This window comes from Indicator indicator, chromosome 1 (assembly GCF_027791375.1).
Source record: "Indicator indicator isolate 239-I01 chromosome 1, UM_Iind_1.1, whole genome shotgun sequence".
Classification (NCBI taxonomy): Eukaryota; Metazoa; Chordata; class Aves; order Piciformes; family Indicatoridae; genus Indicator; species Indicator indicator.
Genome location: NC_072010.1, coordinates 92,895,846 through 92,908,694, shown reverse-complemented (window position 1 = coordinate 92,908,694; position 12,849 = coordinate 92,895,846). Strand labels below are relative to the sequence as shown.

General features: G+C 49.8%; 1 protein-coding gene across 1 annotated transcript; it reads left to right on the top strand.

Annotated features, from left to right (window-relative positions):
• Positions 1-2,643: 2,643 nt before the first annotated feature.
• TRIM45 (tripartite motif containing 45) lies at positions 2,644-12,005 on the top strand. The gene is made up of 6 exons (XM_054388244.1): positions 2,644-2,978; positions 6,214-6,947; positions 7,916-8,045; positions 10,872-10,986; positions 11,192-11,318; positions 11,827-12,005. The coding sequence occupies exons 1-6, from the start codon at positions 2,644-2,646 to the stop codon at positions 11,976-11,978; spliced, it is 1,593 nt and encodes a 530-aa protein (XP_054244219.1). The 3' UTR covers positions 11,979-12,005.
• Positions 12,006-12,849: the final 844 nt, after the last annotated feature.

Below are 12,849 nucleotides of genomic sequence, written 5' to 3'. Positions count from 1 at the left end.
TTAGCAGATACAATAGATATATTAGTCAAGAATCATTTAAAGGAAGGTTGAAGGAACCCATCAATTCTTCCATGTTTCTGTGGGATGATCTAGTGCTTACTGGCAGGAAACAAGAGGCAGATAAACAGGAAAAAGGGAAAGGAGCTGGTGGGAAAGGGTGGTGAGGAAAGAACAGGTCACCCAGAGCAAGTATTCTGAGAGACTTTGATAAACATCTTTAACAATAAGAGCAGGAAAACTAGTTTGAAGACAACTCAAGTAAATTATGGGCCAAATGAGGATAATTAGCAATCCATCAGCTATCATGAGATGTGGCAAAAGGGAAACATTATTCCCTTGTGTAATTTTAATGACACGTTTTCATTGTTCCATTTTTGTAATTCTGTTCCTTTATTGCCCATTGGTGTTTCTAAGTTTATGTTTGTTTTTTTTTTATCCTAATGTTTTGTCCAGTTACAAAGCAAACTCTTGAGTCATCCGAGATGGGGGAGGGCCTCCCAATCCAATTCCTGCAGTGCTTTGCAGCCCAGTATGTTTCTTGATTATATTCACAGGGCACCAGCATTGCATGTCCATGGATTTGCCTTCCACAATTTAGGTGGTACAAGGGCTTCCTCCATTGGCTGGCAATAGGCAATTCCTCCCCAGATACAAGACTCTACACTTGCCCTTGTGGAATTTCATTAGGTTTCTTCCTTCCCAGCTCTTCAGACTGTCCAGGTCTCACTGAATGGCAGCACAGCCTTCCAGTGTGTCAGCCACTCCTCACAGTTTTGTATTGCCAGTAAACTCACCGAGGGTACACTCTGTCACTTCCTCCAGATCACTGATGAATATGTTGAACAGGACTAGACACAGTACTGATCCATTGGGAACAGCCCTAGTGACCAGCCTAACTAGACTTTGCCCCACTGACCACAACTGTCTGAGCTCTGTCTTTCAGCCAATTCTCAATCCACCTCACTGTCCAGTCATGCAGTCTACGCTTCTTATGCTTGGCTGTGAGAATGCTGTGGGGAATGGTATCAAAAGCCTCGCTGAAGTCAAGGTAGACCTCATTCACTGATCTCCCCTCATCTATCTATTCAGTTATGTGATCAGAAAAGACTATCAGATTGGTCAATCATGAATCCATACTTCCTGCATTTCATAGGCTGCTGGGTTAGTTGGTTTGGTTTGGGTTTTTTTCCCATTTCTGCTTCTTTTTCTTTTTCACTAAGTCTCCTGGGTCTCTCTCCAGCTCATTTCACTCTGACTTCCTTTAGTCACATCCAGAGGTTGCTAGTGGTGTATGCTGATGGCTAATGGATACATTACTCAGCAGTGATCTGTCCTGTCCTGCAACTTGGTCAGCCTCAGGGTAGATGATCAAATCAGCTCAGATAGGGTGGAACCTCAGATTTCCTCTGTGATTGCCAGCCATGGTTTATTTCACCATCTGAATGCAGTGATGGAAGAAGCTGCTGTTCTCTAGGTAGCTCGCCTTTTCTGCACAAAGGCAATGCTATCATTCTTCTCCCATCTTCTTCCCACACCCACACTTACAGTGTCATTTGCTAGTCATGCAAAATTACAGTCCTTCCTCTTGGCCACAATGTCTAATACTGCTGTCAAGTCATCTTGTCTCACGGTTACTGCAGCTTCTCTCTTCTTCAGCTCCTGCAGCAACCACCTCAATTGTTCAGACCACAAGGCGGCATCTAGAACATCATTCCTTTTTGATCAGCTTCAGGTTGTAAACTCTTGGCTGTGACCTAAAATCTTGCTCTCGTATTATGATATAAAAGACACAGAAATGTTTTGAGCGTACCACAAAAAGACAATGTCTTTGTCAAGACATTATGCATCAGAGGGATGTTAACATTCTTCACAGATTAAGTACTTAGAGATCTTAGCGTTTAGATAATTTGCACTTAACAGTCCCAAAAACACTTGCCTGGAGATGTCCCTTGATTTGCTGTTTTTTAATGCAACTTAGGGAACTTAAAATCTAGAAGTCTCAAATGGTGTTCATGTCACATTGGTATTCAAAAGGGCTAAGCAGGTCAGGCCGACTAAGACAGCCATGGGCCTAGGGAAGCTGATGGAGATGCCGGTACAAGGTTCAGTCATCGAGGGTTGAACATGCTCCCCAGTGAGCCCGTTAAATCCCCATCCCTGGGGGTGTTTCAAAGACACAGATCTGTGGTTGCTGAGGGACACAGTTTAGTACCAGCCTTGGTAGAGTTAGAGAATGGTTGGACTTGATGATCTTTAAGGTCTTTTCCAACCGAAATGGTTCTAATATGCCACGATCTGTCTGGCCACAGGCCGGGCTTTTCAGTTACCTCGGCGGGGAGACTGAGAACGAAGGGGGCTGTTGGTCCCCTCCACCCGCCTTTGCCTGTCCTGTCCCGGAGGAGGAGCCGTGCGGGACAGGCAGCAGCAGCAGGGTTCCCTCAGCCGCCCCGGCAGCTTCGCCCCTCACACCGCCTCTCACAGGGGAAGGCGGCGGAGGGCGGAGCCGATTCGGGTCGCCTCTAGCAACGGGGCAGCCCGCGCCCCAGGGCCAGGGGGCGGTGCGAGGCTCGGCGCCTGGGCCTCGCTGGGTTTCTCCTCGGAGGCGAAGGGGGTGGTGGTGGCGTTGGCGGGTGGGCTGCCGACATGTCGTCTGGGTCGCGCTGTCCGGCGTGCTCCGAGGCCTGTGTGTCGCCGCGGCTGCTGCCCTGCCTGCACTCGCTGTGCGCGTCCTGCCTGCGGCGGCTCGGCCGCCTGGGGGAACCGGGCCGGCCCGCCGCCCGCTGCGTCCTGTGCCCGGTGTGCGACGCTGTGGTGGAGCTGCCGCCCGGAGGCGTCGCTCAACTCACCCCCGACTACCTGGCGCTGAGCCGAGGCGGGGAGGCGGCGGTGGGGTGCGACCTGTGCGCCGACGGGGCGGCTTCGGGGCGGTGCCTGACCTGCGGTGCCAACCTCTGCCTCTTCTGCTGCCAGGCCCACAGGTGAGGGGGCGGCCAGGTCCTGTCCGGACGGGGACACCTCGCCACGGGGAGCGCGGGGAGGCCTTCCCTTCCTGGGCTGCTGGAGGTCAGCGGTGGGGGTCTGCAGCAGGCAGGGACTCACGCAGAGCCAGCCAAGTGGTTAGACCACATAGAATCGTAGAATGGATCGCGTTCAGAAGGAACTTTAAAGGTCATCTAGTTCAACCCCCCTACAGTGAGCAGGGTTGCTCAGAGCCCCGTCCTGACCCGTCTGACCTGGAGTGTTTCCAGTGGTGGTACTTCTACCACCTCTCTGTGCAACCTGTGCCAGTGCCTCACGACCCTCAGTGCAAAATGTTTCTTCCTAATAGCTAGTCTATGTCTGCCCTTTCGTAGCTTAAAATCATCACCCCTTGTCCTGTAACAAAAAGCCCTGCAAAACGATTGCCCCCATCTTTCTTTTAGGTCTCTGTAAGTACTGAAAGGTCTCCCCAGAGCCCTCTCTTCTGGCTGAACAATCCCAACTCTCAGCCTTTCCTTGTACAAGAAGCGTTCCATCCCTGTGATCATTGTTGTGGCCTCCTCTGGACATGTTGCAACAGGTCCATGTCTCTCCTGTGCTGAGGCCTTCAGAGCTGGGTACAGTATTTCTAGATGGGATCTCAACAAAGCAGACCAGAGGCACAGAATCCGCTCCCTCACCCTGCTGTCCACACTGCTTTTGATGCAGCCCAGGACATGGTTGCCTTCTAGGCTGTGAGTGCACATTGTTGGCTTATGTCCAGCTTTTCGTCCACCAGCACCTCCAAGTTGTTCTTGGTTGGACCACTCTCAATCCCTTCATCCCCCAGCCTGTGTCAATACCAGGGATTGCCTCAACCCAGGTGCAGGACCTTGCACTAGTCTTCCAGTTCAGTCCCTAGTGGGTTTGTATCCTCCCTGGAGGATGCTTTGTACCCAAGTGGGGACTGGCAACCTGCTAGTAGGTTGTTCAGCCAGTTCAGGAGAGGCTAGTAAGTCCAGAATCAGGCCACTCTTGGGTTGGCTAATTGGCATCTCAGTATAGCATCGTTGCACAGTGAGGTTGACAGTGCTGCAACACACATGGGTGTGGGCAGAGTACTAGCAGAAAGAGCCTTGTGTGTTGTGCTCTCCTACTTTGAAGAAGGCATGTCTCCCAAGGGAAAATGGCGATGTTAAACTGCTGGTCTGCTTCTCTGTCTCCAGAAAGATGTACTGTGTATGTGCAAAGGCACACCTGGGACAACTGAAAGGGTGGAAGTCCTGACACACCTTCCTACTGTAACTGCTACCTCCTGATGGCCAACCTGTGTGCTTGCCTGTTAACTGCTGTGTCCATGTTATCTTGTGTGCATTTTCAGCATTTCTTTGAGGCTGGGAGCCTATAGGAGCAACGTGATTGCTTTGTTGTGTGCCTGATGTTGCAGGGTTTAGTTCTGTAGTACAGTGGGAAAACTGAGGAAGTGACAAGAGGGCTGTGCACCTTGGAGAGGGTCATTTCAGTAAGGCAGGAAGAAAAGGTGATGACAACAAAGGTAGGCGCTCAAAATGAGGCACCTGCAGTGGTCAGTGAGCAGGGCAGAGGACAGTCAGCACCATGAAAGAAAAGTGATAAGAAGTCTGAAGGGCTGTCTGAAGCAAGGAGGTGACAGGCAGGGTCACAAAACCCCCAGTAATACTTAGCCAGGGAAGCCTCTTAGCCTGGGTTAATCAGCTCAGCCTATTCCCTCTATGTTTGCTACTCCTTTCCGCTTGATTAGGGAATTCTTTTCCAAGAGCGAGCTGAGGCATATTCCTCTCTGCCCTGCCCTCCCTGCAGATACCATGTCTATGGTAAAATGGCTTAGACTCTCAGTTACCTTTCTGCTGCGGGCTGTCATTTCCAGCATACCATTCTGATTAGCTAATGCCTCATAGCCCATGCAGGCTGCTTAGGAGTGATAAGCCAAGACCTTGAATAGCAGCCAGCTGCACTGATAGAAATAACTGCAGAACATAAAAAGCAGTAGAATATTTGTCCCAATTACTCACTTCCTACATTACTTACTTGATACTGTTTCCTCACCACGCTAACACATTTGCAGACTGATTTAGTTTTTGGCAGAGCAGAACAAAGGCTAAGGAAAAATATTTTGAAATAATTTTCTGGTGTACAGGGAAGATTTCTAAGGATGAGTGCCAGTGCTGTGCTCCTTGGAATAAGTGAGAGAGGTCTTAGGCTGAAGTCAGGGAATTGTGAATTTGAAGGCTGTTGTGAAGACGATGCTAGAAGGACTTTGAAAATGTGCTGGACCCTAGAGAGAGCGAAAGATGTAGTGTAAGGGCCATGTCCTGCCCTCTGATGAGTTTGCTTTGTGTTGCCAGAGCAACTCCATAGAGCTTGGTCCTCAGAGTATTTCTTTGCTTATGGCTTGGAGCTCCAATTGCAACTGCTAGAAGTCATTAGTACAGGAGACAAGGAGAAAAGACTTTTGTATACCGCTTGAAAACTTGCTCCTCAATGTCCAAAATAGCATAAAACATAATTATTCTAGTGGTGCCCTGTGGCATAGTGGATGTCTGGGTCGTAATAGGTCCTTCGGGTCTCATCCTTGGTCTCCTCTGAGCAGGACCTAACCTGTTGACCAGAAGGAAATGGAGTTTGACTTAAATGTGTTTTTCCTTAAGGACTGTTAAAGCTCATTTGCCTCAGCAAATTTAAAGGTGATGAAAAATCGCTGGGTTGGTGGCTGAGGAGCCTGGTGCCTCCCATTCCTCTCCAGAAGTGACTGTTGGTGAGTGATTCTGTTTTGAGACACCTGCTGCCAGTTCTCACACAGCAGGGCTCACCACCTTCCTGCTACCTTTGCCATGGCTGGCTCTAGGGGTAATTTCAACTATGCCATCTCTGCCAAGCTCCATGAAGGGGCTGCTGGCAGCAGCAGCCTGGCAACATGTTTGGGGTCTCTGTGTGGCCATGGTGGGCCACACAATTCTTGCATCTGAAAATGGCACAGCATGCATGGAGCCTGAGAGCAGGCTCTGAAGAGCTGTTTGCAGAGGCTGTTCTCTTGTGTGGACCTTTGTGCTCCAAAGACCATAATTCCCTTCATACAGAGTGGATTTGAGTGGAGGCAGGAGGGAGCAGTGCACACTGTGACTTGCAGTCTGTACAGACTGGCATTTGCAAGGGCACTCGGATGTTTGTGTTTCATAAACAACATGCATAAGGTGACATGCGGTTGCTCCCTTCTAGGAGACAGAAGAAGACAGCCTCTCATGCTGTGATGGAAATGGAGAATACTAAGGATTGTAGCCAAGCTGGGAAGCCTCTCTTCTGCCCCTTCCATCCCACAGAGGAACTGAGGTTGTTCTGTGAGCAGTGTGACCAGCCTGTGTGCCGGGATTGTGTTGTGGACAGGCACCGGCAGCACCTTTATGACTTCACTGGCAGTGTCATCCATAGGCATGGAGATTCCCTGCGGCAGCTGCTGAAAACCACCCAGCAGCACATGGGCACCCTGGAGGGTGTGCTGAGACAGATTGATGACATGGGCAGTGCTGTCTGCAGTCGCACAGAGGCTGTAGCCTCAGAGATCTCTCTGTTTGCTGCTGGCTATGTGAAAGCAATTGAAAAGCACCGGGACCAGCTGCTCAAGCAGCTGGAGGACTTGAAGGTGCAGAAGGAAAACCTGCTACACTTGCAGAAGGCCCAGCTGCAGCAGCTGCTGCTGGACATGAGGACAGGCGTGGAGTTCACAGAGCACTTGCTGACAAGTGGCTCAGACTTGGAGATCCTCCTCACCAAAGGGGTAGTGGCAAGCCGGCTGGCAAAGCTGAATGGCATTGCTTACAACACCCACCCCAGCACAGATGACAGGATCCAATTCTCTCCCCAGGAGAGAGCGGGGAAGTGTTGTGGCTATGAAGTTTTTGGTTGCATTCTCAATAAAGTGGTGGATCCAGCCAGATGTACCCTGCACGGGGAAGGTACTGTACAAGAGCTGAATGGGAACATGCTGCTTCCTGAAGTCACCTCTCCCTTCTCTGTACTCACATGCTGTGCAGCATAAGGCACTGTTGCCTCCCTGCTGTCCAGCCATTGACTTGGGGCAGAGATAGAGCCCTGTCAGAGGTTGCATTGCTTGTTGAGGGTCTGTGGAAGCCAGAGAGCTATCTCCAGCCAGATGTACAGAGCATACTGGAGCTGCCCTCTGCAGCATCACTGGCCTTGTCATGGGGCTGAGGGGCAAGGAGAGTAACCCTTAGACCAAAACCCACAGCTTCCTCAGCAATTGCAGGATGTGATGCTCTCCCAGTGGCCTCAGCTGTTCTTTAACATGGGCCCAGGAAGGTCCCCTCTGTGGATGAGTGACTAGGTTAATTCCCCTTACAGCTTCAGCTGAGATAGCCACAGGAATAATTGGCATTGCTAAGGTCCAAGGATATTTTCTTACTAAGGACTTTGAGCAGGGCCAGCCAACAGATAATATTCATATCAGCCAACAGAGCACAGCCAGCTGTGGTCTGCACAGGGCAGATGAGACAGACCCAGGGTTCCTTTGATCCTTTCCATTACAAGCTGTAAGTGCTGAGATCTCTGGGGCTCCACACTGCACAATGAGGCTGTTCCTCCTCCCTCCTGGTTGCATGGTGTACCTTGAGGCCTTCTGGGAAGATGCCAGCTGTGCTCAGAGGGACAGGCAGGAAGACCACCCTGGTCCATACAGACCTCTGGCCTAAGCCTGCTCAATGTCTCTCAGCACCTGTGGCTGTCCATTCTCCCCTGATCCCTACTTCTATATTTACTTTTCCCTATGAGTGAAAGGAGCTGTACAGCCACCCCAGCAGCAGAGTCCCAGCTATGCTCTGATGAGACTGCAGCACTGCAAGAGAGGTGGGAGGTAGCAGTCATGGTTGGTGTGAATGCTGTCTGGTCCTGTTCCTCTGCCTCGCAGATCTCCACAGTGCCCATCAGAAGGAGCTGACTGGCTTTACCCTGCTCCTCAAGGACACTACTGGGGAGCGGATGCGGCGAGGAGGAGAGGCCGTGCAGGTCACCATCACCCACAGAGACAAGAGAGACTGGTGAGTACTTCACCTGAGAACTCCCCAGTCACTGGGTTTGCTTTCTGCCTTCCTTCCTCTGACTCCTTCCTTGTTTGGGTAGGTGGGAGGATGTGTTTCAGCACGTGGGTCAGCATCTGTAGGGGAAGAGGCACTACTGTTCTTCCCACTGGTATAGCAGTGCTTCCTACTGGTTGTATTGGCTGTGTGGAGCTTGGCAGCATTGCCTCAGATTTGTGTTGAATCTATGAGTGATTTGGGACTTCTTAAAGGATTTATTTCTCAGTGTGTTATACATTCTACAACAACCTGAAAGGAGGTTGGAGTGAGGTGGGTGTCAGTCCCTTCTCTCTAGAAACAAGTGATGGGACAGCAGGAAATGGCCTCAAGTTGCACCAGGAGAGGTTTAGGTTGGATGTTAGACGAAACTTTTTGACTGAAAGGGTTTTCAAAGACTGGAACAGGCTTCCCAGGGAGGTGGTTGAATCCATATCCCAGAGGTGTGTAAAAGATGCAGAGATGTGGTGCTGAGGGACATGGTTCAGCACCAGCCTTGGCAGAGTTAGGTAATGGTTGGACACGATGGTCTTAAATGTCTTTTCCAACCAAAACCTTTCCATGATTCTGTGATTGTCAGAGTGAGATGTTGCTTATTCTCATTCCTATGATCAGACACTAAGGGCTTCTGCTTTTCTTAACCCCTTATAAACCTAAACATTCCAAACCCAGAATGACTGTCATGCATCACATAGACAGTCCACCAAGGCCAGGAGCCTCTGGCAGTTGATAGAAGTACCTAGTTGTGGCAGTTTAGGCTGGGTGCCCCCTGCCACTGCTGCATGAGATACACCTCTGGTGTCCTGGGTGCCCACCCAGAGGGGTGGACACAGGAAACGACGTATTTCTACCCATAAGTCCTGCACCCTATAAGGCCATCTGCAGAGTCATTCTCTTCCTCTTTCTTCCCTCTCTGCTCCCACGGGAGATGTCCTCTCTTATCGGGTAATGCCGGGGGAGTATCCTCAAGGCCTCTTAGGCCTGTCTAGGCCTAATGCCAGGAGGAGAATGGAGGGGGGGCAGTCTCAGACCTGGCCAGCCTGAGACTTGCCTAGCAGCGGGAGGGGGAAGAAAGAGCCCTGGGGGGTTTGGGTTTACCCTCAGGTGGGAAGAAGGGAAGGATTGGGAAGCTTTGGGAATTCTGTGAGGGGTTCTGTACGCTTTGGGATACTCTTTATCACTATGCTTTGTAGCTTGTAGTTCTCTGTAGCTTCACCAATTGCTTTTCCATTTAAACTTTCCATCACTCTCCAATCCATTTGTGTGAGTCTCATTCTTTTGTCCCTTTCGGGGCAAGAGAGGATCTGTGTCTGGCCCCAAACCAGCACACTAGTTCACATTCTGGAGAAAGAATCTGTATCAGGACTTCATTGTGCTTTCTCTTGTAGTTGAAAGTGTTGAGCATTTTAACATGTTGGAGGCTTTCTAGCAAAGGCAGAGAAGAGTGTGCTTGAGATCCTAAATGTTTCCACAGTGAAAATGACAGAAAATACGATTTTGTAACTGCTTCCAGGCTGTGCTTTACAGTAAAAAGCAGCCAAGGCACAAAGGCTTGGGGGTCGGTTCTGTTTTGAAGTGCATAAGATGGAGCTGGAGCAAGATGCCGGTGTAACTTGTTCCAGGAATGCTGTTGGTGGGATGACCTGATGAAAAAAGGGACAGGATGCTAAAACTCCTTCCTGTGGGGGAACATTGGCAAGCCATGCAGAAGCAGTGCTGGCTGCACAGATGCTAATCAATAGAGTGTCATCGCTCAAGAATATTATTCCACTGTACCTTCCTCCCTTAGGTGCACATACGACACAGAAAGGTGCACACATTAGGATTATGTGGATTTTACTTGGTGGGGGTAGAGGTCGCTGTGGCCACATTAACTCAGCTTCTTTTTCTTGCCTGTATGCAGTTGCTACATCTGTTGGTGAAAGCTGTCTGGCTTGGGGCTGAGGCTCAGCAGCTACAGAATAGCATGAAATACCACCACACAGTTCATGGCAGGAAATGATATAGGCAGCTGCGTTCATGTGCAGTGGTGGGGGATGGGGAGTACAGCCTGCAAAAATCTGGAAGATTATAAACTGTCACATCATGGGGCACAAGAAACCAATTAGTGGGGATTAGGAAGAACAGTTTCCCTATGCAGAACTGCATGATAATTGTCTGTGGAAAGCTCTTCCCATCTTCCTGTGAAGCAGGCAATTAATCCCTAAGTAACTACCTGGTGTTTTCTCCCTGGCACTCTGTCCACCTGGGTTTGTTGTGAAACTCAGTGAACTTCACTTTGGAAAGGGAGAGTTCACCAGCAGGGACCTAGAACCCCTCAGAGCACTGAAGAGAGGGGACTTGGGGTCAGTGAGTTTGGGAGAGTGGTTGAAGTGATTCAGACCTTCCCCATTTATGTCCTGTCTTACCTTGGGCTCTTCTGGAGCTAGCTGCTCTCTCAAGCTGTGAATTTAACCCATGTCTGTGGGCTCTTATCTGGTGAGATAATCTGACCTGTAAGTGTGCTGTCTGGCATATACTGCTCTTTGAGTGTTCAGGGTTGCTACAGATCCTCACGGTGCAGCTCATTTTGTGTGACTTCCTTTGCAGGGTTACTGCAGCTCCCAGTAGCAGGTGTATATGAAAGCTACTCGATGCTTGAGCGTTGCTCCTGCATCCTGTTAAGCTCGCTTGAGACCTGCAGCTGTGAAACAGGGCTGAGGATAGGGAGCCAACAACAAACTGAGGCCAAGCAGTGGTTCACATGTAGAGCAATTTTCTGCAAGTCATTGGACTTCTCTCTTTTTGTAGTTCACTCAAGCCAACAGTGCGTGATAACGGTGATGGGACCTATCATGTTTCCTACAGCCCTGAGGAGCCAGGCTTGTATGCTGTCTGCATCTATGTGAAAGGGCAGCATATACAGGTAGCGTTTCTTGTTTCTCTTATGCCGCTCGTTTTCTAAATATTTTCTTTAAATCTTTCTGAGGATTCCCTCTACTACTTAGCAGTTTACAGCTGGGCTTAGTGATATGTGACTGACAGGATCACCTGGTTGGTTTTTGAAAACACAGACACAACATCTCATAGCATCCACCACAGCAGCCTCTCTGCTTGCTTGTCCTCGGCAGGGCTCTCCTTTCTCTCTGGAGGTGAAAAACAAGTTCCGTGAGCACCAAGGTGTGTTTCACTGCTGCACGTTCTGCTCGAGTGGAGGGCAGAAAGCTGCTCGCTGTGCCTGTGGTGGGACCATGCCGGGTGAGTGCTCAGCTTTCCCTGTGCTGCTGGTGGCAGGAAGGTTTGTTGCATTTGGTCCTCCCCAGTGTAGACAGCTGTGAGTAGGTGCTCCAGCCCAACTCCTGCCTTGCACTTGCAGCAGGACTGTGATAACCTGTGTGTACATATTCTGGTAGAACGTGTAAGGAAAGCTTCCATCGCTAGAGGTTGATGTCCACAAAGGAGACAGAGGAGTCCTGTAAAACTTTATTTGCATGAAGGGACAGTCCACAGGGCAGATCCCTGTGGGGTCTCTCAAATCACTGGAGATCACAAACTCCTTTTATCCTACTTTCCTGTCTGCAAGTGACCCCCATTGGTCACTTGTGGAGCCCTGGCAGTTTTGGCCTTGAATATGCTGCCCTCTCATCAGCACATGCCTTCCCATCTTAAAAATGCCTCAGGGTTGGAGCATTCACTGAAAGCCTCTGACATACTGGGATTTGCTGGCTCACTTTTGGTTCTGCCGATGCTGCCTCTTCTCTTACAGGTGGATACCAAGGGTGTGGTCATGGGCACAAAGGTCACCCTGGACACCCTCACTGGTCATGCTGTGGACAAGTGAAGGAGAGCTCAGAGTGTTTGGATGGGCTACCCAGTGACACCTCACAGAGAAGTTTGCTCAGGACGGTGGCGCTCTGAGCAGCCAGGTGAGCTTCTGCAAGCCTGGAGCACTGATGCTGGCTGCTGCATGAGTGCAAACCACGAGGATCCCTGTGGTCACTGGGATCACAATGACAACATGGTGGCTGCAAACTGAGAAAGGGGCACGAGGGAAAATAAAATTGTGACTTAGCTTCCACCTGAGGTTGTGTATGCAGAGTTGTTTTGTGCCTGAGCAGGAGTAAACTCTGGACATTGAACTGTTGCCTACTGTTACGAATAAAGAAGGATAAGGCAGGGAATTAATAAAAATATAAATTACTTATTAAATGGCTCCACCTCCCACGTAACTATATACAAAAGTTATGAAATATTATACAGATTTGGTATGTTGGGTTAAGAATATCTTCAGAATATAGGAATGGTTACAAATAGTTTGAGAAAACAATATTTGGAAAAGATAGAATCCAAAAGCAGATGTTACCCAGGTATTTCCCAGAGACTCTAGGAGTGTGTATCAATTTACTCACAGTGCTGCTTGCCAATTGTGGGAATTCCTCTGGTGTCTCTTTTTATCAGAAAATCATCCTGAAACTACTGCTGCTTTTAATCCACGTGTGGGGGGCAAAAAGCCGAGAGAGAGAGCATGCTCTGCAGCTCACCTATTTTAATACATCCCAGATAACCTGTGTTGTTACCATAAAGCATGTCCCAAAAGCCAAAAAAGGCCAGAAACTGATGACCATCACTTCTCTGCCTCAAGTATGCCCACGCTTGCCCCCAGCATGGTGCCTGGCACATGGCTTGTGGGGAAGGACCCATGTGTGTCTACTGACCACAGCCTTGGGGAGGGGGAGGTGCCTTTGCCTGCTCCCTTTCCCCACGCTTCTCTGTTTCCCCCTGCATCCTG